We start from the raw sequence: 24,377 nt of genomic DNA on the forward strand, positions 1-24,377 counted from the left end.
GCACTTATTTTACATGATAATATTTTTAACCTGCATTAAAGTACATTTGGGCACTTCCTCATACCACCTCATTTCCTTTGTGCAGGTTTATGAAGGACAAGGCTAACTACTCCCTGAATACAGATGACCCTCTGATCTTCAACTCAAATTTGCACCTCGACTACAACACCGCGCACAAATACATGGGCTTCACCGAGGAGGAATTCAAACGACTGGTGAGATGAAATACATGCATAATTATAGCGGTGGTTCACAGGATGGAGGCTGTTTGAATGTGGTTTGAAATGATTGCATGGGGTGGAGATGCCCTGTGCATGGCAATGCCTTCCGCAGTTGATAATTAAAGCAGGAACAAAAGCTTACATAAAAGAAGTGTTCTGCTGTGCCTTGAAAAGCCTCAGATCCTTTTAATAATTACAATTCTTCATTTATTTTAAACGTGTGAAGAATTGTGCTTCACATCCTGGCTCCATTAGGCCTTAGTTTGCATTAAATCATCATAGGAACAGTTTGACAAAATATTTACTGATTTCCTTTCTTGCCAAGAGTTAGATGAGAAAATCAATACCACTCACTATCTGCTACGGTAGATACGAAGCTACAGCCAGCAGCCAGTTAGCGAAACGAGAAGAAATCAGTTGGCCTGGCTCTGTCCAAACAGCACCGCCAACGGCACCTCTAAAGCTCTAAAGCACTCTAATAATTACCATGTTATATATTTAGATTTATTTAACCAAAGTGTAAAAACAGCTCATGGTTTATGGTGGTTATGTGTCGGACTATTTCCTGACTTTGAGCAGTGACTTGTCTCATCATCGCTGTGAGGTTGCCAGGCAACCAGCAGTGGGTCTGTTTTCTCCTGTTTCAAGTCTTTATGCTAAGCTAAGCTAGCCATCTGCTTTAGAGGTGTGAATTAAAAAGTAACTTTGCTGATTTAAATCATTTTAACTTTCTGTTGAGTTCAAAGATTTGTTGTCACTGACTGTAGTTTCTTTACTTTAGATGAGATAAATATCAATCAAAAAAAGCACATTTTCCACATTGCTGAACTTTCTCTTTAAATGTTAAATCACTAACTATTTGGAAGAACACTAAATGTGTAACTTATTGACTTTTTGTGTCCTATAGAACATAAAATCTGCAGAGTCATGCTTCCTGCCTGAGAAGGAGAAGAAAGAGCTCATCATGAAACTGCAAGAGGCCTACGGGATGGTGCAGAGCACTGCCTTTTAAACCTGACGAGGAAGTCTGAAGAGGAACCTAACCCAGGGAAAAACCGCTCTGAACCCTTAATCTCCACACTTGACGCAATGGAATGTCTTTTTCCTCATTTGTAACCAAACATAAAGCCTATAGAATTATATATCGAACATGTCTATCATATGGCTGCTGCCTTCACCTCTCATACCTGACCATCATCTGCTTGTGTTTTGTCATTATCCCTTTAAAGTAATTAGATAGCTTTAAAACTTCAGTTTACAGCGCAGTTCTGGAGGATGTCATGGTGCTCTGCAAGGCGGAAAAAAATATGTGCATGCAAATGTTTTGTGTTTATGAAGCAGATTTTGTCGTACGGCAAAACTCTGGATACAATCTTCATCTCGTGTTTACATCCTGTTGTCATAAAGAGAATCAGGGAAGCTTTTGATGCACAATTACTTTTACGAATTTGTGAGCCTTTAAGGGAAGGATACGGGGGGGCTATTTGTTGTTCATCTGTCATTGCTATGGTGTCCTGAACATCTTTGGGTGAAAGCATGTTGTGAAGGAGCAATTAAAGCAGTACAGGTTGAGAACTTACGGGGAAAATATGGTTTACTGTGAATATCCATTGTTTGGTTTTAAGAGTGAAGTAAGGGGAATCCAGTGTCAGAAACATATAAATATGTGTTTTTTATCCTCCACATGTATAACTACAGAACACATCAGGTAAAACAGCTCAATACCAAAAGTCTAACATTTGAACACTAGGTGGCACAATGCTGTCACCTACAGGGACAAACCACAGCTGACTTAAAGTGGTTTTGCATTTCGTAATTACTCTCAATTATTTTGATGTATATATTTATTTAAATTGTTTTTTTTTCTTCCTTTCACTCAATAAAAAAAGAACTTCCATTATAACGAACACATTTATGACACTTTGAGCATAATAAAAGCTATTACTAAAATCTTTCTGCAATCTCTTTCTTTATGCTGATAATCTACAGTCATTTATATGCATCTTCCTTATAATAGTAATACTTATGTACACTATGTATACTATATACACTATATATCTATATACTTGAGTTTGATAAAAAAAAAGAAAACCCACAGCTTAACAGATAAACTGCTCTGTCATCCTCTGTTTCTTTATTGTATAAAGATTAATGGTAACACTGGGGCCATGCTAGGTGGAAATGTAAGCACTGGCTTCCTGTGGCCATGCTAATGTACACAAAAGCTGCATTCAATAATATTTATGGCTCTGGAACAGCTCAGCACTGAACTCATTAATCCTGAATGGCTGGGACTCGCCACCTTTGCAGATCCCTTACCTGCTGTGTTCAATACAACAGAAACCGGGTAAATTGCTCCGGGTGAAAAGATAATTGTGCTTGGGAACATAAAATACAAATATTACAGTAATTCATAAGTATTTTATTACACAAAGAAAATTTCTATCACAAAGTTATCACTGAACATTTAGCAATAAATATGAAGTCCGTACACGACAGTATAATGGCGACTATGTTTGTTACTAAAAAAAAGAAAAGACTTGACGGTGAAACTGAACAAGAGGGTCACAAACACACACACACATACATAGAAAGAAAATGACAAACAGATGATTATGAATACGCCCTCCATGACACAGTTCCATATTAAGCTGGAACGATGTTTCGAGTGTTATAAATGAATTCTGTTCAGCTCAGTCCATCTCCACAGACATAAATTCATAGAGTTTCTGTGCTTTCTTCTGTTGTCAGGAATATTAATGACTAACAGAGGATGGAGCAAAAGAGCATCATCTTAGTTGTCAGTTCTACTCTGTTCTGCTCCCCCGTGTTACAATCTGATCCGATGAAAAGGCGTACATTTGGGCCGCTGAGGCTCCAAACAGGCCGGCAGTGGGCGAAGGTGTCCTCATGTCCATTTAGGACAACCAATGTACACTCTCTCTTTCCTTTCTTCATGTCTCTCCACTTTCACTTGCTTCCTCTCTACTTTTCACTCCTCGGCTCTGCCCCCCTTTCGGTCACCGGCTGAGTTTAGGACGGGCCTCCACTTCCCTGGGCATCTTGGCTGGTGGAGCCCTCTGCCTCAGGGGCTGGGGAGGCCCCTGGGGCTCCTTCTAAAAGAAAACACAGGAAAAAATATGCACAAAAAATAAACAATAAAATAAAAGAAATCAGTGGAAGATTGTAGTATATTATCATTGAGTGTTTTGGTATTCCCAACAGAAGGCAATAAATCTGCCTTCAGGCTCCAGAAAGAAAAAAAAATGAGAATCCTGAGGAAGGAACTACAACTTCCTGTGCAACACAGTGTCAAGCATGATATGAGATTATTTCCAAATGTGAGTCTTCCCCCCAGACCAGCATTAGAGTAGTTTGATTTATAGCAGTCAAAGTGGTTATCATGTCATGGGAATGACTGAAAAGGAAGTCAGCGAGAATGGCGATTTAATACACGATGCTGAGACGTTCCTTCTAACAACTTGACACTGCTGAGAGTAGAGGAAGGAAGGACTATGTTTCATTGTGCTGCCGTTACGACTCATTTAACGCCGAGGCAACAAAGCACAACAATCAAGTCTCACTGAGACTACGAGCTGAGGAACACCACCGGTTTGTATTTTGATATTCTGGTGCAATGAGGTGTCCAGGAGCAGGCTTCACAAATATACACTTGGACTAGTAGTACAAACTAATATTCAGACTTTAATTAAGCTGTTTCAAAGACAAAAGCTGTATAGTTCTTTACTACCTTCATGAGGATCAGTTTGCCGTGAATATAAAAAAAAAAATTCAAACTAGAGAACATGGCTGAATGAACAAGCGCGTCAAACCGATCAGCTTGGTTTATTCCAGCAGAAAATGTTGAATTCAACAGTTTTAAGGATGTTTTAGTGGGAGGATTTAGCGAGTAACGATACAAACTACATGTAGCAGAGCTGAGCTGCTGTGGCTTCTCATGTGGCAGAGCTCAGTACTTGAACTCATCAGTCAGGCTCAGGATAGTTTCTCTGGGTAAACGAAAATTACTGATAACATCCTCACTCCTTTCTTAATAATAACTCCATAACATTGTTCGCAAACCACAATTCATGAGCCATCTTCTACTATTTTTCCAATATTTTAGGGTAAATAACACTAGCTGTGAGGGTAGTAGCGGTGATGGTGGTAGCTGAATAATACACTTTATACCTGACTCATAAATTCTCTCTAACACGTTGTCAGACCCTGATTCTGTCTGACTGCAGCTTCACAGTTCAACAGGTTTTCCTGCAGCACTTAAAGTTTTTTGGTTTCCAAAACCATAAACAGAGTCTTAACCTCCAACTTTCATTAGACTAATCTGGCAAAAGTAACGGGTAACGGCTATATTTTTCAACCTCTTATTTTCCTGTATCTATATGTCAAAGTGACTAATGGGGACAACAAGTTTTGAATTTGATCCAGGATCGAGGGAGAGCGCTGCAGCCTTCAGCTGCAAAACAGGCCACTGTGTAATCCTTTTGAGCAATTGCGCACAGTCATATGTCCATTAAAATGCTTCTTTTTGCAAACAAATTGTTATTGTAAGAGTCTGACAACACGACCCTACAGAGAAAAGCTAAATTTTCTGCACCTTTCACTTGATCTGCTGTGTGTCTAACCAAGTCTAGCTCAAGGAGAAGCCTCGTGCTTGTTCAAAACCAAGCTCTTTTAATTCACTTTTGCCCCCAAGGATTATGTTGTAGCCTGTTTTGCGGCTGCAGGCGTCAGCGCTCTCCCTCAATGCTGGACTAAATTCTAAAATTGCTGTCCCCATTAGTCACAAAAACAGGTTGAAAAATGCAACAGTTACCCTTTAAGACTAGCCTAACTCTACAAACCAGTCTAAAATATCTCTGTGAAACCGGCCCCAGGTCTTCAGTCTACGGTATGCAAATTTTTTCTGCTTACTGCTCACTGCATTACAAGAGAATTCAGATGTGGCTTTACTGACCTGCAGCCTTCAGGTCCATCTCTGCCATGTCTTTGGTGAGTTCACTGGTGCTGGCCGCTACTTCCCCCTCCCCTGCGATGTCGGGCACTGCGTTCCTGCGGCCTGTGCGATCACAGTTGATGAAGTCTGAGTACGACGTCTCCACGTCCATCATCTGTCCATGACCAGCGCTCTCATTACACCTGCCAGAGGGAGGAGGAGGAAGAGGAGGAGGAGGAAATCAGACGGCTGCGGAGGTGTTGCAAGAAGCACATAAATCACCCCGCTGACCCGTGGGAGGACAGACCACTGCGTCCTGCGAATTTCTACTTCAGTAGAATCAACGTGACACACAGGAATACTGTCTAGAGACCAAAAATATATATATATATATATATATATATATATATATATATATATATATATATCTCTCTCACAGTGCTGAGCTATTTAAGAGGCAACTGAGGATGACCAATGCAGAATCAGAGAGTGGGCAGAAAAGGGAGCACTTCAGAAGCACTTCCACAACCTGAATGGCCGGCAGCTGGGAGAGATTTGATAAAAAAGGAGAATGAAGGTGTTAATAATTTCCATTACTATTTCTGCACAGCGATTAATGGCACTACTGACATCTGTGCTAATTGCTTGTCCTAATTACATCGGGAAAAACAAAAAGCTGTTCAAAATCTCTCACTTGTAAAGTCATACCCCTCTACTAGAGTCCATTTGTCGGTGCTAAAGGTACTTACGCAGCAAGGATTTCGAAAAAAAAAAAAAAAGAAAAAAGGAGAGGGCGGCTGGAAAGAGCCCTGATCAATATGGGAAGAGAGAGTAAAAGAGCTTTAACCATTCACAGCACAAGTAGAGGTGGGGCCAGAAAGAGCAAAAAAGTAAGTAGAGCTTCCATTAGCCATTCATTCCTCTTCTGTTTCCTGTCCATATTTAACTAGGTCATGGATCTTGCCAACCTCTAAAACACTATACAGCTGGTAATTCCTCGGAGAAAAAGAGGACAAAAAATAAGACTGCTCCAGAAAAGAAAAGGAAAAAGAAGAAAAATAAAAGTCGTAGTAGGAAGTAGCGCTCTGAAGCAAAGAAAAGGAGAAGGAAACCTAGACACACTGATATTAGACAGTAAATGTCGTCCCAGCTGTTCCTCTACAGCCTCAGTCCCTGAAGATCCCCCCACGGTCCAGCACGGATAGATTAGACCTCGCTGCTGTGCATGGGCAGCATAACTAACGCCATAACAGCTACAGACATTCTCACTAATAAAGCATGCAAAACACTTCAGCTACGACAGAACAGCTGAGCAGCTAGACTATGAATCTTTAAGGAACATGGATGGGAAGGGAAGAGTCTCGAAGGGAAACAAGAGAAGGAATGAGAGAGGAATAAAAACTAGCTGGCAGACTCGGCTGTGACACGCTGACCCGGGGCCAGTCTGTTCCCAAACTCTTTCACTCACATTCTTTTAGGCTCATTCAAAAGGTCCCACAATTGTTTTCTTTCTTTTATGTACAGTATGTGTTCTCCACGCCAAAAAGGAAGCACCCAGGGTCATTCCCTGAGAGGTCACGAGCCATACGGACGTAGGCGGTGCTTTTTTGGAGAATGGGAAATTTGCAGTAAAGGGCAATCTTTAAGCTCCTGTAGGTAAGGAGCGTGTACCTCAGGAAATGTCAGTGAGTTCTGGGCTGCTGGCATTTCCCTGAGTGCTTCCACTAAACACAAGAGCCACTCTGTATTCCCGACTGCAGATGGTGGTGTGATCCTCTGATAGATTGGCATCTAGATAGCCAGGTTGTACATTCATTAGTGAGCCAGATCACCGTGGGAGGCCAGTGTCTCACAGGTTCATAATTACACCTACAGTACGGCTTTAGTTCAAACAGCCGAGGCTTTCACTAATCACTAATTAGTGCTGAACAGTGAAGAAAATGTCTAATTTTAAACAATTTTGCAATTGTGATCATTTAAACTCAGGTTCAGGCCTGTTTTTGTGGTTTACTGCAAACAATAATAATAATAATACAATCAATTAATCTGTCAATCATTTTCTCAATATTTCATTAGTTGTTTGGTTCATAAAATGTTGATCAGTGTTTCCTGAAGGCCAAGGTGAAGTTCTACAACCCAAAGATATTCAGTTCACTGCCATAGAGAACTATAACATAAACAAAGAACATTTAAGAATCTCAAATCAGAGAATTTGGATATTGAAGATATCGAAATGTCAATTATTATCTGGTTCTTCAAATGTTCTCTAATATCATTTTAAAGTGATTATATTTTGGTTTTGGATGGACCAAACAATTTGCAGATGTCACCTTGGAGTGCGGGAAACTAATATTTCCTGACATTTTATAGAACAGAGCCATGCTAGCTATTTACACCCATTTCCAGTCTTTGTGCTAAGCTAATCAGCTGCTAGCTGTAGCTTCATAGTTCTTGCACACATGAGAGTGGTATTGATCCTCTCATTTAACTCTCTGCAAAACAGCAAATAACCGCATTCCCCAAAATGTCAAACTACCCCTTCAGATTGCAGCTCCTTTCACTGGGAGAGGTATCTTTGACAAAGCAAACAACCAGAACTGGCTGTGTATCCACACAAGTGTGTGTGCTCTGAGATGTTTGCCTATTTCTACTCCACTGGCCCAGTGGTTATGTGGCTTATGGGAGCCCCATCTAATTGCCATTTGTTTGTTTAATTAGTCGGCTTGCCTGCGCATGTGGATCAAATCCTACCATGAGATCATTAACAGGTTTCCATGGAGGGATGATGATGGTGGTGGTGATGATGTTTTGCCTTCTGCTCTTCGGCACGTGTTTACACTCTTCTGTGCCCGACTGCCTGGTCTCAGCTGTGGCAGAACCAGTTTAATGGAGCTGCATTTTAAAAAAAAAATCACTTTATCCCTGATATCCACAAAGCTCACTGTGATGATGAACTTGTTTTTGTCGCGCCGGCTGACTGACTGTAGCAGCGTAGGCTGTTGCTGTTCACCTGCTGTGATTTGTATAATGCAAATGAACATGTAAAGTGACTTGGAAGCAGACGATCTGTAAAAGACACTGACGACCTTCTGTGTGACTGAACTAATTTCAGCTCTTGTTTATTGGGTTTAATAAGAGAATAATCATGTGCTTCATGTAGGGTTGCAATGAATATGATTTTGTTTTTTATTAATCTATTTATTGTTCAGTCTACACAGTAAAATGTCAGAAAAGTGAAAAATTTCACAATTTTTAGAACCCAAGGGGATGTTGTCTTGTTTTTATGAAGCAACAACAACTAGAATGCTTTCATTTTATAATGTTATAAAACACAGCAGATCCTCACATATATGAGAAGCTAGAGCCTGCAAATGTTTGGCATATTTCCTAGCTAAAAATTATTAATGGATCATCAAATTCGCTGCTGTGAAGTAAAACTGATGTCTTTGCATCTTGTTACCACAACTGATATCAGGATTAATCTTTCCTCTCACCTATTCTAATAAATAGATTCAACTGTCTCGCAGTCTATCTTTACATTCTTAATGTCCTCTTAAAGTCACATTGTGTATGTAATATTTTTGACCTATCACATAGATATGATGCCAGCCGTGCATCATTTACAGCTTTCTCACAGTAGCTCATGACCACATTCCAGAAATTATGACTTACAGCTCTCTCAAAGTGCATGTCCTAGTTAAATAAAAAGGCTGCCTTTATGTGAAAGGCAGGACTGTGTATACGCACGGAAACTCGACACAGCTGCAGCTGGAAACACTACCACGAGACAAATGTCACAGGTGTGTATTTTCACTCAAGACAATAACAACTCAATCCTCAAAAGGGAAATCACTGCAGCTCAGCTCATGATCTGAACTCAGCTTAGCCTCTCTCTCTTTCCCCTTCTCCTTCCTGCTCCGCACCGTCTGCGTGGATCGTTTCCAATGTGGGGATACTCTCTACAAAAGTTATTTCAGGAACACAATCCTATTTCAAATTCTGCTAAATCCTCTGTTCTGAGAGGAAGCGGCTGCATTGTCACATGTACACAAAAAGCACTTTAACCTCACTGTGAACGCAAAATAAATGCAACATACATACTGTACGCAGGGAGAGTTTTCCATCATGACAAGTCTGAACAGTGACCACACTGGGCGAGGTGACATGTAACAGGAGAGGTTTTGGCATGGATATATTAGAAACAAAAGCCTTTGAGATCACTGGGGGAATATGAGTCAGCATAGCCACTTACACTGGGCCCATTAGAGAGGCAGGCTCACTACTATCCCGCCGGAGCCTTTTAAGCCTGATTTGTGTGTAATAAACTGACATTATCTGCAATAACCCACACAAAGACGGGCTTCGTCGCTGATTTTGACATCCATTAGCACCGTCTACATGACCAATTTCAAGTCTGTCAACTAATTCTGCTGCATTTATTGACGAGGCAAAAAGCCTCCACAAGGATGAGTTCCATCTGCCTCTCGGGGCAACTAAACTTTTCCACTGGCCTTTTTGACCCCAAATATTTACTGAACTGCCTTTAAGTTCATCCTTTAGGTTTGACATGATCCGGATGACCAAAATCAAAAAGCGATTAATCATTAATCATTTCGGAAAATATAACTTAATTGGCTAATTTTTGAAAATCAAATCAGAGGATAAGTGATGTCTTAGTTGGTTAAATGATTAACCGACTATTAAAAACAAATTCTAATCTAATCAAATTAATCCATTCAGCTCAAATAAAATCCTAAAAACCCTCATTGCTTTATAAAAGAAAAGAAAAATGCTACACACAAACAAAGACTGGAATCCTACCAACATACTGCACTGCACTCTCAGTAATACACACACCCAACATCATATCAGAAATCCTAACCTTAGTTTTTTTTTGGAGGGGGGGTTATTTTTTAGCAGTTGTCAGTGCCATTGTATGTACGCAATGCATGTTTTGCCCCCGTCAAGCTAATCCTGGATTCACCTGTTATGTCTCATCTCAGAAAAAATTTTAACAAATGTAAATTTTTATCAACTTGCAGGACACAACAGACGCTCAGCTATTACAGCTCTTGCGGTCAAACGATGCATCAAAAGATAAAAGCAAAAGTTAACGACAATCTTACCAAAGTAATCAGAGTTTCCTCATCTGCTCTCGGGCACCTACAAGCAGACCCAGACTGCTTCAGACAAATTCATCCGAATCCATTCACCCTGCAGTACTGTAAGTGTTGCACAGTGAGAGCACCATAACACTGGTGTGCCTCAGCTCTTTGCCCTCCTGCTCGCTGCCTCTCAGCCCCCGTCAAATGTGGTCTGGGCAATGTCTATTCACATGATGTCAGCAGCTGCTTGGTTGACAACGAGCCCACTTCAAACACAAGGGTGCTGCATTTCCTCGTCTGGATTAGCATTGTTGTTCCTTCCCCGGTCTTCCTCTCATAAATAAATAAAAGCCCTGGCCATTCAACTCTGGTGTATATATTTGCCCCGTATCCTTCCTCTTCTTATGGGACCCGGGGATGGGTGTGAAGGCCTAATTTCCCCTGGTAAAGTGAATATTGGAACAAGCTCAGGCTCTTGAGCAGTCATCCATTTACATACACCGACAGTGTGAAAACTTTCCCTGTCACTTTAAAGTTTTTAAAGCTTACTATTAAGTCACAGTAAAAGTCACCATCTTGTCTGTCAGACATGCAGAATTATCACTGATAATACTGGATACTCAATGCAATTTTCTATCTCCTTTTCACTGAGCGGAGATAGTGAGAGTGATCACTGCCACTCTCACATAATTGCCATCCTAAATGAGCGCACTGAGCTCCTACGCCTGAAGGCATTATGAATCAGGCGAGGAACAGGAGATAAGAAGCCTGACCAAGGCTATTAGCATCAGCTGCTGTGGAAAAGTCTTGAGTGAACTAATGAATAAAACAAAAGGTCCGGGCAAGGCTGCTTCTTCAGAAACCTACAGCCAAATCAAAAATCTATCTAGTCTGGACAGATTATCTCGGCAGGCGCACAGAGGAGCAGCCACAGTTGTGGTTCCTCACGTCACAACTCGGAGCACTTCACAGATCAATTCCCAGCAGTTGTCTCTTGTGAGAGAAAAAAACAACAACATATTAATGGCTTTACTCCAAAAAGAGTTATCCACCATTAACAGAAATGACACCCACTCTGACTGCAGCCAAGTTAAGTAGGGCTGCAACCAATGATTGTTTTCATTTTTGATTAATATGTGGATACAACACACAACGTAACTGCTATTTTAATACTGATTAGTACAGATGAGAATCAACAAGATGACTTCTGGCAAAGCTGAATTAAGAATTAATAATGTGCACATACAGTAGGAGGGGGAGAACTAAGAAAACCAAAGAGCCTACATATACTTTTTTCAATTAAAATCGACAGATCTATAAAATATCCCATTACAAATTCATGTAGACATCTTAACCAACAGCCAAAAACCCAAATATATTCAGTTTATTATCATTTAAGAACCAAGAAAACCAGAAACTATTCACATTTGAGAAGCTGGATTCAGTATTTTTGCTCAACAGATTGTTTAAACAATCGAATATTAAAATAATTGCCTTTAATTTTGCTGACTGATTAATTTATGCAGTACTTAAAAAGCGGAGATCAACCAGATAAAAAGCAGATTTATAAAAACAGAAGAATCTAGTTTTCCTCAGTGTTGATTACTAAATCATTCCTTGTTTTCAGCAGGAGTGAAGACTGAATATCAGGCTACGCATTGAGGATTAGAAGGTCAGAGACGCAGGGAGGTACTAAAGCAACATGAGCCCTGGTGGTCAGAAAAATCTATTATAAACTTTAACTGCAACCTGTGTGGTTAGGTGTCTATATTCAGAAGGTCTTCTTGACTTTGTTCTCCCAGGTTAGCAGGATCAATGAGGCAGGTGAGCTGCTGTTAAACGATGGCTCGCATCTCATCCTCAGCATTAATTGTTGAGGTCACAAGACATCGACGGCAAGTCCATTACATGTCACATTGCTGTTAGTAGATATCAGAGTCATGGGGAAATTAAGCTGGAAAGGGTGAACATTGTCACCCCCATGGATTGAGTTAAAGTCAGGTGTTCTGCTGTTGATATTCTGCACTTATTGCAGATACTGGATAAAACATTTAAAACATTATCTTAGTTGGAATATATAATAGTATTCTTTAACTCTTAATTTGATAATAAAAACAGCAAACTAAAGGAGTTTTAATGGACAAAACTAAATAAAAATCTGGTTATTGAGATACAACTGAAGGAAACTGGTCATCCAACACTGGGAGAGTCAGTAACAAAGTAAGAATGATTTCAGGCTTTTATAGCTTCATATAGCCGTGTTACGCACACACGTATTCAGCGATGTATTGTATCTGTGAATGATGAGACCTAGAGGAGGCATACAGAAAGCGAGCGGTAATACAGAGGATGGGACCTTTGGGAAAAGCAGGGAGAAGATGAGTGGAATCTGAAGCTGTGATTCCTGTATCCACTGAAAGGCTAGTACGATTTGAAAGGAACCACTTGACAATACTGCCTGTGATTCAATCCAATCTGTCAGTTCATTTTTAAAATCAGCTCACTATCATAAGTGCAAGACATGCTCCTGTTCAAAAAAATACTACTGGATACATTTTATGTTGCGATATTTGACTTCAAAATGGATTTATGTTGGAAAATAATGCTACATATTTTACATAAAGGAAAAAAGGGGCACAGCCAGACCAAAGTGGATGTAAATCATCAACAGTATGGGTGATACATTAATGTTTAATAGTGCTGCAGTGACATCCTGATTAACCTGCAGGAATAATTCTGGACTACTAATTTTCAGTACAGGATACACCTTCAAGCAGAGCAATCACTATAACAAAATAAAGAACTAGTTTGACATTGAGGAAACACTCCTAATTTAAATTAGTGATTTCTGTCCGTTCAATGTGAAGCTGCAGACAGAACACGCTTAGCTTAGCTTAGCATTGAGTCTGAAAACAGGGGGAAACTGCTCGTGTGGCTCTGTCCACAGCTAACCTCTTTAAAGCTCACTACATTATATCTCATTCATTTAATCCATACAAAAAGGGATGGGTAGAAAGGCATGTTGTGGTTTTAAGGAGCTCTGTGTGCTGGTGTAATGTGGTCCGCATAAGTGATCTCACTTGCCATACATCCAGGAGTGTAGATTTATTGCCTCACAGGCACTCCCTCTGTGGGAGTAAACGCTACTGGAAATTGTGCAACTTGGTGGTCGTTCTCAAAGAGACGTTTTGTTTCTCTTTTAGTCTGGGCATCTTGCATGTCTGTGTCCAGGGGCCTTGTCTCATACTCCGTCCATGGCTGTAGACTATTTTGATTTACTAATAGCAGCTATTTTAGAGACGCACCGATCCACTCTCTTTCATTTCTGATCCAATTCCAATATCTGAATTTGGATATCTGCCTTCAGCACAACTTCCACCCCTCACAATGTCGGCTTTACATACATTACAAGTTGCTATGTGAATAAGGTCAGTATTGGCACCCAATCCCGATATTTGATATATAACTCTACACTATTTATTAATATTATTTCATACTAGAATAAGTATAAGACCTTTAAGTTGTTTGTTTAGCATTCATTTATTACACTACACAAATAATACAACTATAACAATGTGCAGTTTATTATTGCCTAGAACAAGGGCTTTAAATGGGAGTCCTAACACATTTCTATTCATTTTACAAACTGGGCCCCAGTCTGCCCTCCTCAACAGTTACTAAACCCGCCCCTAAAGCCTGATTCAAGGGGCTGTTTAACCAGCCAGCTTGAGTGGTGTCTCACTGAGGCTGACCTCACTTACGTCATGTTACACTAACTGGACTATGCCTTTTTTGGGTGCAGTGACTTCCTGGAATGACCACCGGTTGCCTGGACACCTCGCAGTGATAATAAGACTACAGGGAGCGGCTACTGGCTGTATCTTCGTGTTGAACAGAAAGCTGTGAGACTGGTGGTCCATCTTCTCATCTAACTCTCAGCAAAATGAGCTTTATTTCACAAAATGTCAAAACTATTCCTTGAAATAAAGAAATAAATCACCAGTTGACTCCACCCAAATGACCACATCACATTTACATGACCAGTCGCTGCATAGCCCTTCATGACTTCCAGTTATTTCCCCAAAGACACCCACATTGATTACTGCAGCTGAAAAGAAATGCTGACAAATGCTGAGCAAAGACAACATTTATACGTGTTTTTTTATGTGTGTAATTGGAGGCAGATCACCTCTCAGTGATACTGAGCGCTAGAAACAAAACACTAGTGCACAGACATGCACTTAAATTCATTTTGATAATCTAATAAGGTGCCTCACCTCTTAAACAGTAGCGCTGCAACAATTAAATCAATTAGCTGTCAACTATTAAATTAATCTGCAGTTATTTTTGAGAAGAAACAATGTCCAAATTCTCTGATTTTGGCTTCTCAAAGGTGAAAAATTTAGTCCTCTATGACAGTAAACTCAATATCTTTGGTTGTGGACAAAACAAGACATTTGAGGACGTCACCTTGGGCTTTGGGAAACAGTGATTGACTTTTTAAAGCATTTTCTGACATTTTACGGACCAAAAAACGCATCAAGAAAATGATCGACAGATTAAGCGATAATGAAAGTAATTGTTAGTTGTGGCACTATCAAACAGATGGCAGGACAGCGTAATAAACGACACTGAAGAGACAGACAACACTTCTACTACAGGTCATGTTCCCCTTTTGTTAGCACAGCTCACTTAGCAACAGCTGGGTTAATCAATACCAGTTCTTGAGACGAGAGAGCCAGTGTATCATAATATTGCTATGCCTTCACACAGAACCGCAGCAGAGTAACAGGATCGCATACAGGATCAGATATCCATGTTTGGAGGTAAGTAAAGGTTACATTACCAGAGGTGCTAGATGTACAACACCATGTTCTCTGTGTGAGTGTCCTCCCTGTGGCCCCAAAAACTGCAAATAAGCTGTGATCGATCAATGCTTTGGAGGAGGTGCAGACGAGTGGCCCGACAGCCAGACATATGAGACTGAGTGTACTGTAGCAGCACGCCCTGCCTCGAGCTATAGGGAATCCCCTGGTTTGTGTTTGTTTGTGTGTGAGTGTGAGTGTGTGTGAATAGGATGGGTGTGACTGAGTCTCATCAACCACCTATGATTCACAGCTGAGTCAGAAGCAGGTGCTTCAACTGGACTCCAAAATGAGGCCGTGATTACAACCCCCGGCAAGAAAGAAAGGGAAAAAAAAAAACATTCTCACATCTCTGTATCCGAATGTCGCTGCAACTGTTCATTTAGCGTCCCCATCATTCTCGAGACTCTTCGCAGCCAGTGTTGTTACAAAAACAAAAAAAAAGTGTCGGGAGAAACAGATTTAATTACGACTGAACATCAAAAACTATACAGATGGCACTTGTATGTAACACTCCCCATCTCTTATGATCAGAAAAGAGATTAATGTTCCTTAAGACAAACATCTCTGAACTGTTTTTTTCCCGTTGTTTACTTATAAACCCAAAGTGATTTATGATTGAGTCAAGCAGCTCTAGGGGATTTTGTAAGTTAAGGATGTGACGTAGGTCTTTTAAGGTGCTGCGTTCAAGCTGAAAATATTTAGATCTGAGAGACTCTGCTGTGAGTCTGGAAAAGTACTGAGAGGACACATTTCAGAAATGTTCTTCCCAAAAGTTGTTTATATTCTATGTCTGTTCTTGACTGGTTATTCCATTAAGTTTACATTGACTGGTCATTCCCATAGGCCCTCAGGTGCCCCAGAGCTTGGTTTCTACATCTGTAAACAGAGGTTGATGTGCTGTGGATAACTGCTGTGCTGGTCGGTGATTTTCCTCCCACTGTCCATTCTATCTATTCTAATTCTACTGCAAGGTTGCCCGCTTCTATTTCTGTCCACACATTTAACAACACGAGACCTCGGCAGGAAGCAGGTGGTTTGTTTGCTGTGTTGTTTATGCCCTATCTTTTCCCAGGCTATCTGCGCACACGCACACACACACACACACACACACACACACACTGGGGGCTGAACAAGACCCTTGGGTTGATGAGGAGGAGGACTCAGCGAGGACGAGGGGATTGGAGAAGAGATAGTAAGGGAGGTGTGGAGGAACACCAAAGAGGGAACGATGAGTGTGAGGACGAGGAAAGCAGTTAATAACTAGAAAAAGACAGAGGAAGCATGAGGATGACAGGAAAAAGAGAGAGGACAAGAGGGGCAGAGAAGGAATGCATGCATGTTTATTGTGCTTTCTAAATAAGGAAATATCCCCAACTGGCTCCACTGTTTTCATTACTTTATTGAGAACTTGAGAAACATAATACATCCTCCTCGGCTATGCTGCAACACACAATTTAATCCAATCTGTAACAGAATATACGATGGTTGCGGCCTACGTCTCCTGCACCACCTGTTAGGGAGGGATTTCACCCACATCTCCCCCCTATCCTCTCTCTAATAAAAAACACACATACACACAACAGAAACCACATCCAGCCAAAGACTGCCAACTTACAAAGCTAGAGATCTGGTTACTCCAACCACAACCGCTCTTTATGCCGCATTTAACATAATTTGAAGTCGCTCCTCTCACCTGTACCGATGGCCCTGGTGTGTCTGAGGTCTGCCAAGTAATTCCACTCCGCTGCATCATCACACTTTTCTTCCACAAGTCTAGAGGGAGGATGTGGGCGTCATGTGATTCGATTTGCTGAGTTGACGGGGATAAAAAGGCCCATATGTAACCCTCCTCATGAGCAAACACAGAAAACAGCAGAGGCGATGGCTGCACTTTCCTCCAGACCTAGATAACGAAGCCATCGTTCATGCCGGTTTTAGAGGACGAACAGCTTCAGCTTTTCTAATGTGCAGCACTCCAAACATACTGTGATACGAATGCAACGATGTGAAAATACTCTGCTACAAATAAAAGTCTTTCATTAAAAATGTAACTGATGGTAAAGTACAGAAGTATTATCAATAAAAAGCACTTAAAGTTCCCAAAGTAAAAGTACTCGTGCAGAAAAACGACCCCTGTCAGAGTTATTATTTGTTACATTTTCAGTTAATACTGACATTGATGCATAAGCAGCATTTTACTGTTGAAGCTGGTTGAGATGATTTGTTTCATTCATGTTTTTAGACTTTTCTCTAATCTTTTACATTTCTTTTATCATTTAACTTCTTTGGGACATTTTTTGGGACAATTTTGGAGAAGTTTAGAGGGAAAAGTTACTATATGGTGTATTTGTGACTTAAAAATGTGACAATGGACCCCAACTAGTGTTTTCTACAAGGTCACAAGCCCAAAAAAAACTGCTTTCATCTTTATTTTCATTTATTTCATTCTTTAACATGTTTCATTTTATTGTATTTTATAAAGTTTATGCAATGTTTTGTATGTGAATTCTAAAAACTAGAGATGTCAAATTAATATAGTCAAGTAAAAAATACAATACTTCCTTATGAAATTAAGTGGACTAGAAGTATAAAGTGGCATAAAATTAAGCACTTGATTTTACTTATTATAGCTATATTTCACTGCAGTCAGCAGAGTTTAATTTGAGAAGTCCCGAGTAAAGCCTTCTGTTAAACAATTGAGTCATCATGTAGAGTTTACCTACAGGCCATGAAACAATACCGATTTATTTGTCTTATTAAGAGTAATTAACACATTTAATTTCCTCTAGCAGCAGAACGGGAAATGGGATATACTCCTAATAAGTCAATGTCAAGTGTATTTTAATGACAACAATTCAACGATTTGCTCTCTAGTTCCAGCGAGCAGCCTCCCATCAACAGAGCTCATCGTTCCCCCTCCTCTGGGATCTGGATGAAAACCTTTTCAAGAAAAACAATCAAATATTTTAAAGCAAACCGAGCCTGAGAATTCCCAAAGTGGATCAAATCAAAGCACAAAGCAGATCACAAGCTTATGATTCCCTGTCAAACACTAAAGGTCATGCTGCTCCTTTCACCCTCAAGCATTTTTTCTCTCCAGTCACTTTTAAAGTTCAATGATTTTAGCACTTTATTCCCATCACATGGAATTTGAAATGGGCCCCTCCATCTAAAATAATTAAACCTCATTTTCAAGAGAGATTCTCATCAAATCACCGTTCACTAAAAAAGGGCATGTCTACTTTACTTCCAAGCCAATTCACATGGATGAGACTCCATTTACATAATAAGGCTTGATTAAAAATTGTCTAACCAAATAGATTCAAAACAGTGTTTATTCAACACCTCAACCCTATCTGGGAAATGTATGCTGACGCCGTGGCCCAATCCAGCTTAAGTAAGAGGGCGTAACTACATTAAATCAAGTGCCTTAATGCTGAAAAACAGATGGGTTGCCACTTTGAAGGGCAACCTCGCCAAACAATGGCAATTATCAAGAAGAGGGAAGACATCAGGGCATACATTTGGGTGTTATAAATGCAGTAATAACTAATGGATATGTAATATTCATCCATTTTCTGCAGCCATTTAGTGTTTGTATGGTTGCGGGCAGTTGCAGCCACTGGTTTCCAGTCTATAACTGGATGAAGCCGTTTAAAAACTGGCTGGGTCAGTATGCCATTTCCTGTGCCAGTTGGAATAAAAGCTACCAAACATTTAAGTGAATCTATCTTTTGACACACTCGTTCCCGGTGGGCATATTGAGTTAGGAGTTGCAGTGGCTGTGGTCAGTTTGTATTCACAGTGGTTAGAGTATATTTCAATGGTGACCCAGTTTCACAGCGTATAAAAGACGTCCAAAGGAACTACTCGGACTATTCCTGGAAAATAATCTTTTCTACTGTCTGTCAGGATCTTCAGTATCTTCCAAACCCGCGTCTCAGTCCTTACATACAACCCTGTTGACCCTGCAAGGAGATGAGTATGTTTATTTGTCCTATTTGGAGCATCCGCCTCCTGCTCTCCCATTGGTCAGATTGATCCATCGCTCTGTCCCCGAATGTTTCTATCGTCACACACCTGCTCGCAAGACTGACTGCCTCTTTAAGACAAAGCTAATAGAATTACTCATTTTTATTATTATTATTGTTTTGTTTGTTCTTATACAGACAATTTTAACACTGTAGATAAGCAAATGTACCCGGTATGATAACTGTCAATTCTCATACCACTATAAACCATGTTATGGGTTTACCACTGCAACCTGAGGTGTCCTATCTGTAATGCAATAAAAAAAATGTGTTACTTAACAAAAAGGTAAAGTGATTCGAGGATGTTTTAGTACCATTTTAAGATTTTTAAGCAAATTTTGATCATTATTGTGATAATACCATGAATCGTAATTATTTTTGTCTCATGTCTAATCTCAGCTTAACAAATATGAGGATTTTAATACGATATTCTTCTCTTAATATATATAACTAAAGTATATATATATATTCTCTTACAATATATATATATATATATATATATATATATATATATTGTAAGAGAATATATATATATATATTGTAAGAGAAGGAAATCTATAAAATCCTCATATTTGTTAAGCTATATATATATATATATATAACAAAAATATTCCCTATATTATAAGATAAAAGTTTCACTGCAGTTTATAGAACAACCAGTCAACCGGCACACCTCTAACCACAAATTGGTGTAGACATAATCACCTGTTTTCATATTAAAACTTCAGCCTGCTTCACCACTCGTTAGACCGGTTAATTAAAAGAGATGCAAAGAAGCAGTGAGATTTTACCAATCGTGGCACACCTGCACATCTCATCCAACAGAGCGGCTATAATTACACACGACCATTACCTACGGCAGTGGCTAATAATACCTGTATCATTATTTCATTGAACGTACCTGTGAATCCTCATCGGTGGTGATACTCAATCACCATTATTAAACGTCAGAAAGATCATCTCAGATGTAGTTTATAGCGCCTCATAGTGATTCCTCCAATAAAACAATGCCAACATTTCTCACAAAATAGAATCTAATTAAGTGTATATGGATCTTTCATTTACATTGTACAACAACTACATATTCCTGTGTAGACTGTAAAAATATCACACAATCAGTGAAACTTGAGCCGAGTAAATAATCACTTCTTTCTTCTAACCTGAGACTCTCTGGACTGGCATTTCTTTGTGTATCAGAAATCCTTTTCTGTCTGGCACATGAGACACTAAAGGCCGCGGTGATGGCACTCATTTTTTCTCCTTTTGGGGAAGTCAGGGAGCTAAAAACAGCAGAGGAGCTTAAGTCCTCTGCACACAGGGCAAAGAATGTGGTTGGAGGTCAACGCAGTTGAACCGACAAATCCCTGTCCACAAAATATGTACACATTAAACCGATGATTGCACAGAGGGACGCATACAAAAATAGACCCTGAGCAGTGTGTTCACATGGTACCAAAGCCCTGCTGCTCTGTTATGGACTACAAACTGTTGTTTTCTGATCCCTGTTATCTTTAGCATGGGGAGGTCTATGGGCAGGTGACTGATTGTGGACATAATCTCAAAGAAATCTAGAAGGGACTTGAACCAATTCTGAGAATAGATTGCTATTTTTATCTAAAGGATGTAATGCCTCGTCCTTGTTGCAGAAAAGCTTTGAATCCAGCTGCCTCAGATTCCTATTAAAGAACAGTATTCTCAGCAGGAAATTAAATAATCTATGCATATTACAACATATTGAGGAAAAGCCCATTAAACCTGCAGTCGGACCACAAGTGGGATACAGAGAAAGCTGTCTGACGGGGAGGGGGGAATCTGATGACCACAGAAACCGTCCTGCCCCTGCCATTAATGCAGGCTCTCAGCACAGGGATATAAAGGTCCAAATGTTCTCAGGGTAATCATGTTATTGTTGGCAGCCCTCAACAGGAGCAGATACGACTTCTATTTGCTGAAGGAGTTGGAGGAGGCGAGCGGTGTTGGTCATGCAGCACTGCAGATAATCAGAACTGTACTAGCATGACCTGATTACTCATGATCTAGCCGCTTTCTGAATAACCGGTGTCACAGATTAGAAGTGGCATAACTCACAAAGGCCCCTGGGGACGAGCCTTCAAAATAGCCTAAAACACGCGCGCATGTACTCTCAATAGTAAGCGATCTGCCTTTTCCTCTCTGCAGACTTGTTTTGATTCAGTAAATATGATTGAAACACGGGAGGGAAGGTTCTGCAGGGTTCTGTCCAAGGTCAGCAGGGCATGTGTCTCTCTCTAGTAGCTGGGGTTTTCTTGCATCACTGCGCTCTCTGTTCTGGCTGCTCTCCACCCCCCTCTTGGCCATTTTGAAGGATAGCAGACCATGTTTGGTTAGCCAGTACAAAGAGGGGAGACGAGGCAGTAGAGAGCTATTCCAAAGAAGGCCATATCTGACATCAGATATGTGTACAGATCGGACAAAACCTTCACCAGGTGGCTTGCTTCTGCCACCAATGTGTAAAAACATGATATGCTCTTTAATGTCAAAATTCTGTCCAATAATGATGTTGTCTTTTGAAGTACAGCCAGACAGATTCACCTTCAGCTCGAGCTCTTTACAAAATACGCAAACATGAGGTGCAATCGAGTTGCAGCTTGTAAATTATCAAGATTAGCTGGTTTTTCTTCTTCTTATGTGAGAGTAAACTGGATATCTTCAGGTTTTGGGGTTGTCGGTCAGACGAAATTGTGATTTTACAATCATCTTTGATTAATTAATCGAGAAAATCAGTGGAAAAATAAAGATAATCATTACTTGCTTTACCCCAGATAATTTGCTTGCTTTTCTTTCTAAAATGTGGAATTTCAAGTGTCGCAACTGAGCTTCCCTGAGACATGAAAATGACTGAAAAAAATCAGTGCATATCACCCTGTTTTTGCTAAGCTTGTCCATGTCATAAAGACAGTGGCCTGAAATACTGTCTGCAACACTTGTAAGTTGTGCTACTTTAATATAATCAGAACTGCTGGTGCATTTTAATGTCTATAATACATGCTAACCACTGACTGGGCTCAGGGAGAACACTGTTTTGGTTGCAGACAGCCAGCCAGTCGACAGTGAAGCAAACCACCACAGGCAGGCAAGAAGCCAGTATTTATCTTCACCAGTGCTCATGCCCAGTAACGCTGGCCCTTGCCCAGCAACACTCATGCAAAGTGGGGGGTCCCAGCTCCCCCACCAGCCTGCTGCTGAATCTCTGAGCACCATCCAGCATCCAGCCCTGTCATCTTCCAACAATTACCTCCAAAAAACTGCACTGACATGATCCTTCTTCTCTCAGCAGCCAGCTATTACTGCATGAAAACCCTTCTGCCATCAACTGCCTTGTGATTTTAAGATTAAGAAATGAAACGAATTGAATTTGTGTTTACACAAGAGGAATGAGGAGGGGAGGGGGTTGGCTGGGTGCATTGACAGAGCAAAAAAAACACACACAAAAAAAGCACAGTCGATGAGAGGAGATGAGGGCTTTCAAAAGCGATCCAGGCTGTCATTAGCTACCCTGAATGCAGCAGCTAATGTGTGGGAAGGACGTGCATGCCAGTTCCTTTACACTGTACACACACAAGCGCACAATGGATGCACTTGAATGCCATTCGAGGAGGAAAAATGTTGAGTATTATTACATGCACAATGCAATTTAAACATGATCTGACAGCGAGGAGACGCATTCATTTTGATCCAGTGTGACAGAGCAGTGAGTGTGTGCACGGTGCGCAGGGAGATGCATTGTCTGCTCGCTGTGCAGGCTGCACAAATGCCCCATTGGAGGCATGTAGAAAGCCTCGCTTCGTGACTCTGCAGCTCCCTGCGGTTGGTCACTTCATACAGTCACTGACAGACCTTTTTTTTTTTTTCTGAAAGCATGTAAATCCACAGAAAGAAAGAAAAAAAGAAAGAAAGAAAGAAAGAAGGAGAGAGAGAGCCGTGCTACCCACCCCCGCTGCACACATATCAGCAATACACTAACCTTGGTCGGGTCGCCTCCTGTTATCCACTTGTTACAATGGAAATCTAACACCATGGATCCTCAGTTAAGTTTCCTGGCAGTCGGACAGAAAGAAAAACCCAACCACAGCACGCCGAACTGGGCAGAAACTGAAGCAGGCTGGTGTGGAGAGGAAGCTGGAGAAGTGTGTGTGTGTGTTTCAAAAGCCTGTTTTTTTTCTTCTCCTCCTTCCTTCTCAGGATACCGTCGGAAAAACAACGAGAGAAAAAAGGTTGTGTCTTCAAACAGCTGTTTTCCAAAATGGAGTTAGCCGTGTCTGAGCCAATCAGAGCGAGGCAGTGGAGGCTCCCACTCCTCTGTGGGCTGGAGCCAACAGCACCCTGCACTCTGAAGATCAAACACTTACACGTTATACTGCTTTCTCTTTTTCTTTTTTTTTTTGGGATGATTCAGTGTAGCTTTCATGTCACGGCAGCTTTATTTAGTGATACATCAAAACCACCAGAGACCCCGAGTGATGAGGTTTTCCTCACAGGGAACCCCCCCACCAACTACCATCACATGTTTCTTATGTTGGTTTTTAGTATGTTGGAGGGATCATCAGTGATGGAGGAGTGTTAAACACACATGTTAGATCATTTACATTTCACATAATATTAAAGGGGCACTCTGACAATTCAGTGCTGCAGATCCAGACTCACAAAAAAAAAAGATGAGTCAATAAAAGAAGCAGCAGATGCCAAGATATCCTGATTTTTAGTCAGTTGTTATGGGTTAAGCTCCAAAACTGCTGGATCCTACATTTCCCATAATGCAACTCGATCTTTTAATTACACCCCATCATAATCCCAGTTTGTGCTTCTGATTTACGCTGCTGATTATATTTTTAGCAGGGTTGAGAGGGTTGGCTTTAACAATGTAATCCGATACACTTTCAAATTGTAAATTATGTAACTTGATTATGTTCCGTTACTTTTGGATTACCTCAAGACCAAATGTGCAAATAAAGACAAGAGAAATTAAATATATAATAATAAAATGATGTGTATTCTATAAAAGAACAGAACAATGTCACCTTAAAAAAGAAAAACTGATGTATTTTAAAATTTTAAATACTGCTAGTAATCCCCCCTTTTGACTAAATGTAACTGTAATCTGATTAAATTTTTTTCTGTTACTGTAACTGATTACAGTTATCTTTTTTTGTATCCTGATT

General features: G+C 40.4%; 2 protein-coding genes across 7 annotated transcripts in view; one reads left to right on the top strand and one right to left on the bottom strand.

Annotated features, from left to right (window-relative positions):
* The window catches only part of ada (adenosine deaminase), a 16,996-nt gene extending 14,821 nt beyond the window's left edge, over nucleotides 1–2,175 (top strand). Inside the window, exons 10-11 of the mRNA XM_035656544.1 lie at nucleotides 86–215; nucleotides 1,129–2,175. Coding sequence (XP_035512437.1) covers nucleotides 86–215; nucleotides 1,129–1,233 — 235 coding nt within the window. The 3' untranslated portion in view covers nucleotides 1,234–2,175. The remainder of the gene's footprint in view (nucleotides 1–85; nucleotides 216–1,128) is intronic.
* A 447-nt stretch (nucleotides 2,176–2,622) lies between these two features.
* On the bottom strand, nucleotides 2,623–23,460 carry pkig (protein kinase (cAMP-dependent, catalytic) inhibitor gamma). Of its 6 annotated transcripts, none has more exons than XM_035656547.1 (3): nucleotides 23,183–23,460; nucleotides 5,197–5,378; nucleotides 2,623–3,337 (listed from the first exon to the last, which is right to left on the bottom strand). In XM_035656547.1, exons 2-3 carry the CDS (start codon nucleotides 5,348–5,350, stop codon nucleotides 3,255–3,257), a joined length of 237 nt encoding a protein of 78 aa, XP_035512440.1. In that variant the 5' UTR covers nucleotides 5,351–5,378; nucleotides 23,183–23,460; the 3' UTR covers nucleotides 2,623–3,254. The 6 variants fall into 6 exon arrangements, with proteins under 6 accessions (XP_035512440.1, XP_035512442.1, XP_035512441.1 ...); XM_035656549.1 differs by lacking the exon at nucleotides 23,183–23,460 and adding an exon at nucleotides 16,842–16,937; XM_035656548.1 differs by lacking the exon at nucleotides 23,183–23,460 and adding an exon at nucleotides 15,127–15,280.
* Nucleotides 23,461–24,377: the final 917 nt, after the last annotated feature.

The sequence above is a fragment of the Morone saxatilis genome, unplaced genomic scaffold (genome assembly GCF_004916995.1).
Source record: "Morone saxatilis isolate NCDOM2014 unplaced genomic scaffold, NCSU_SB_2.0 Contig15, whole genome shotgun sequence".
Classification (NCBI taxonomy): Eukaryota; Metazoa; Chordata; class Actinopteri; family Moronidae; genus Morone; species Morone saxatilis.

Coding starts and splice junctions, on each gene's coding strand:
- pkig (XM_035656545.1), bottom strand. CDS start 6,025: ATGGTTAAAGCTCTTTTACTCTCTCTTCCCATATTGATCAGGGCTCTT. Junction 5,379..5,924: donor TTTTTCGAAATCCTTGCTGC/GTAAGTACCTTT, acceptor TCCCTCTGGCAG/GTGTAATGAGAGCGCTGGTC. Junction 3,338..5,196: donor GATGGACCTGAAGGCTGCAG/GTCAGTAAAGCC, acceptor GTTTTCTTTTAG/AAGGAGCCCCAGGGGCCTCC.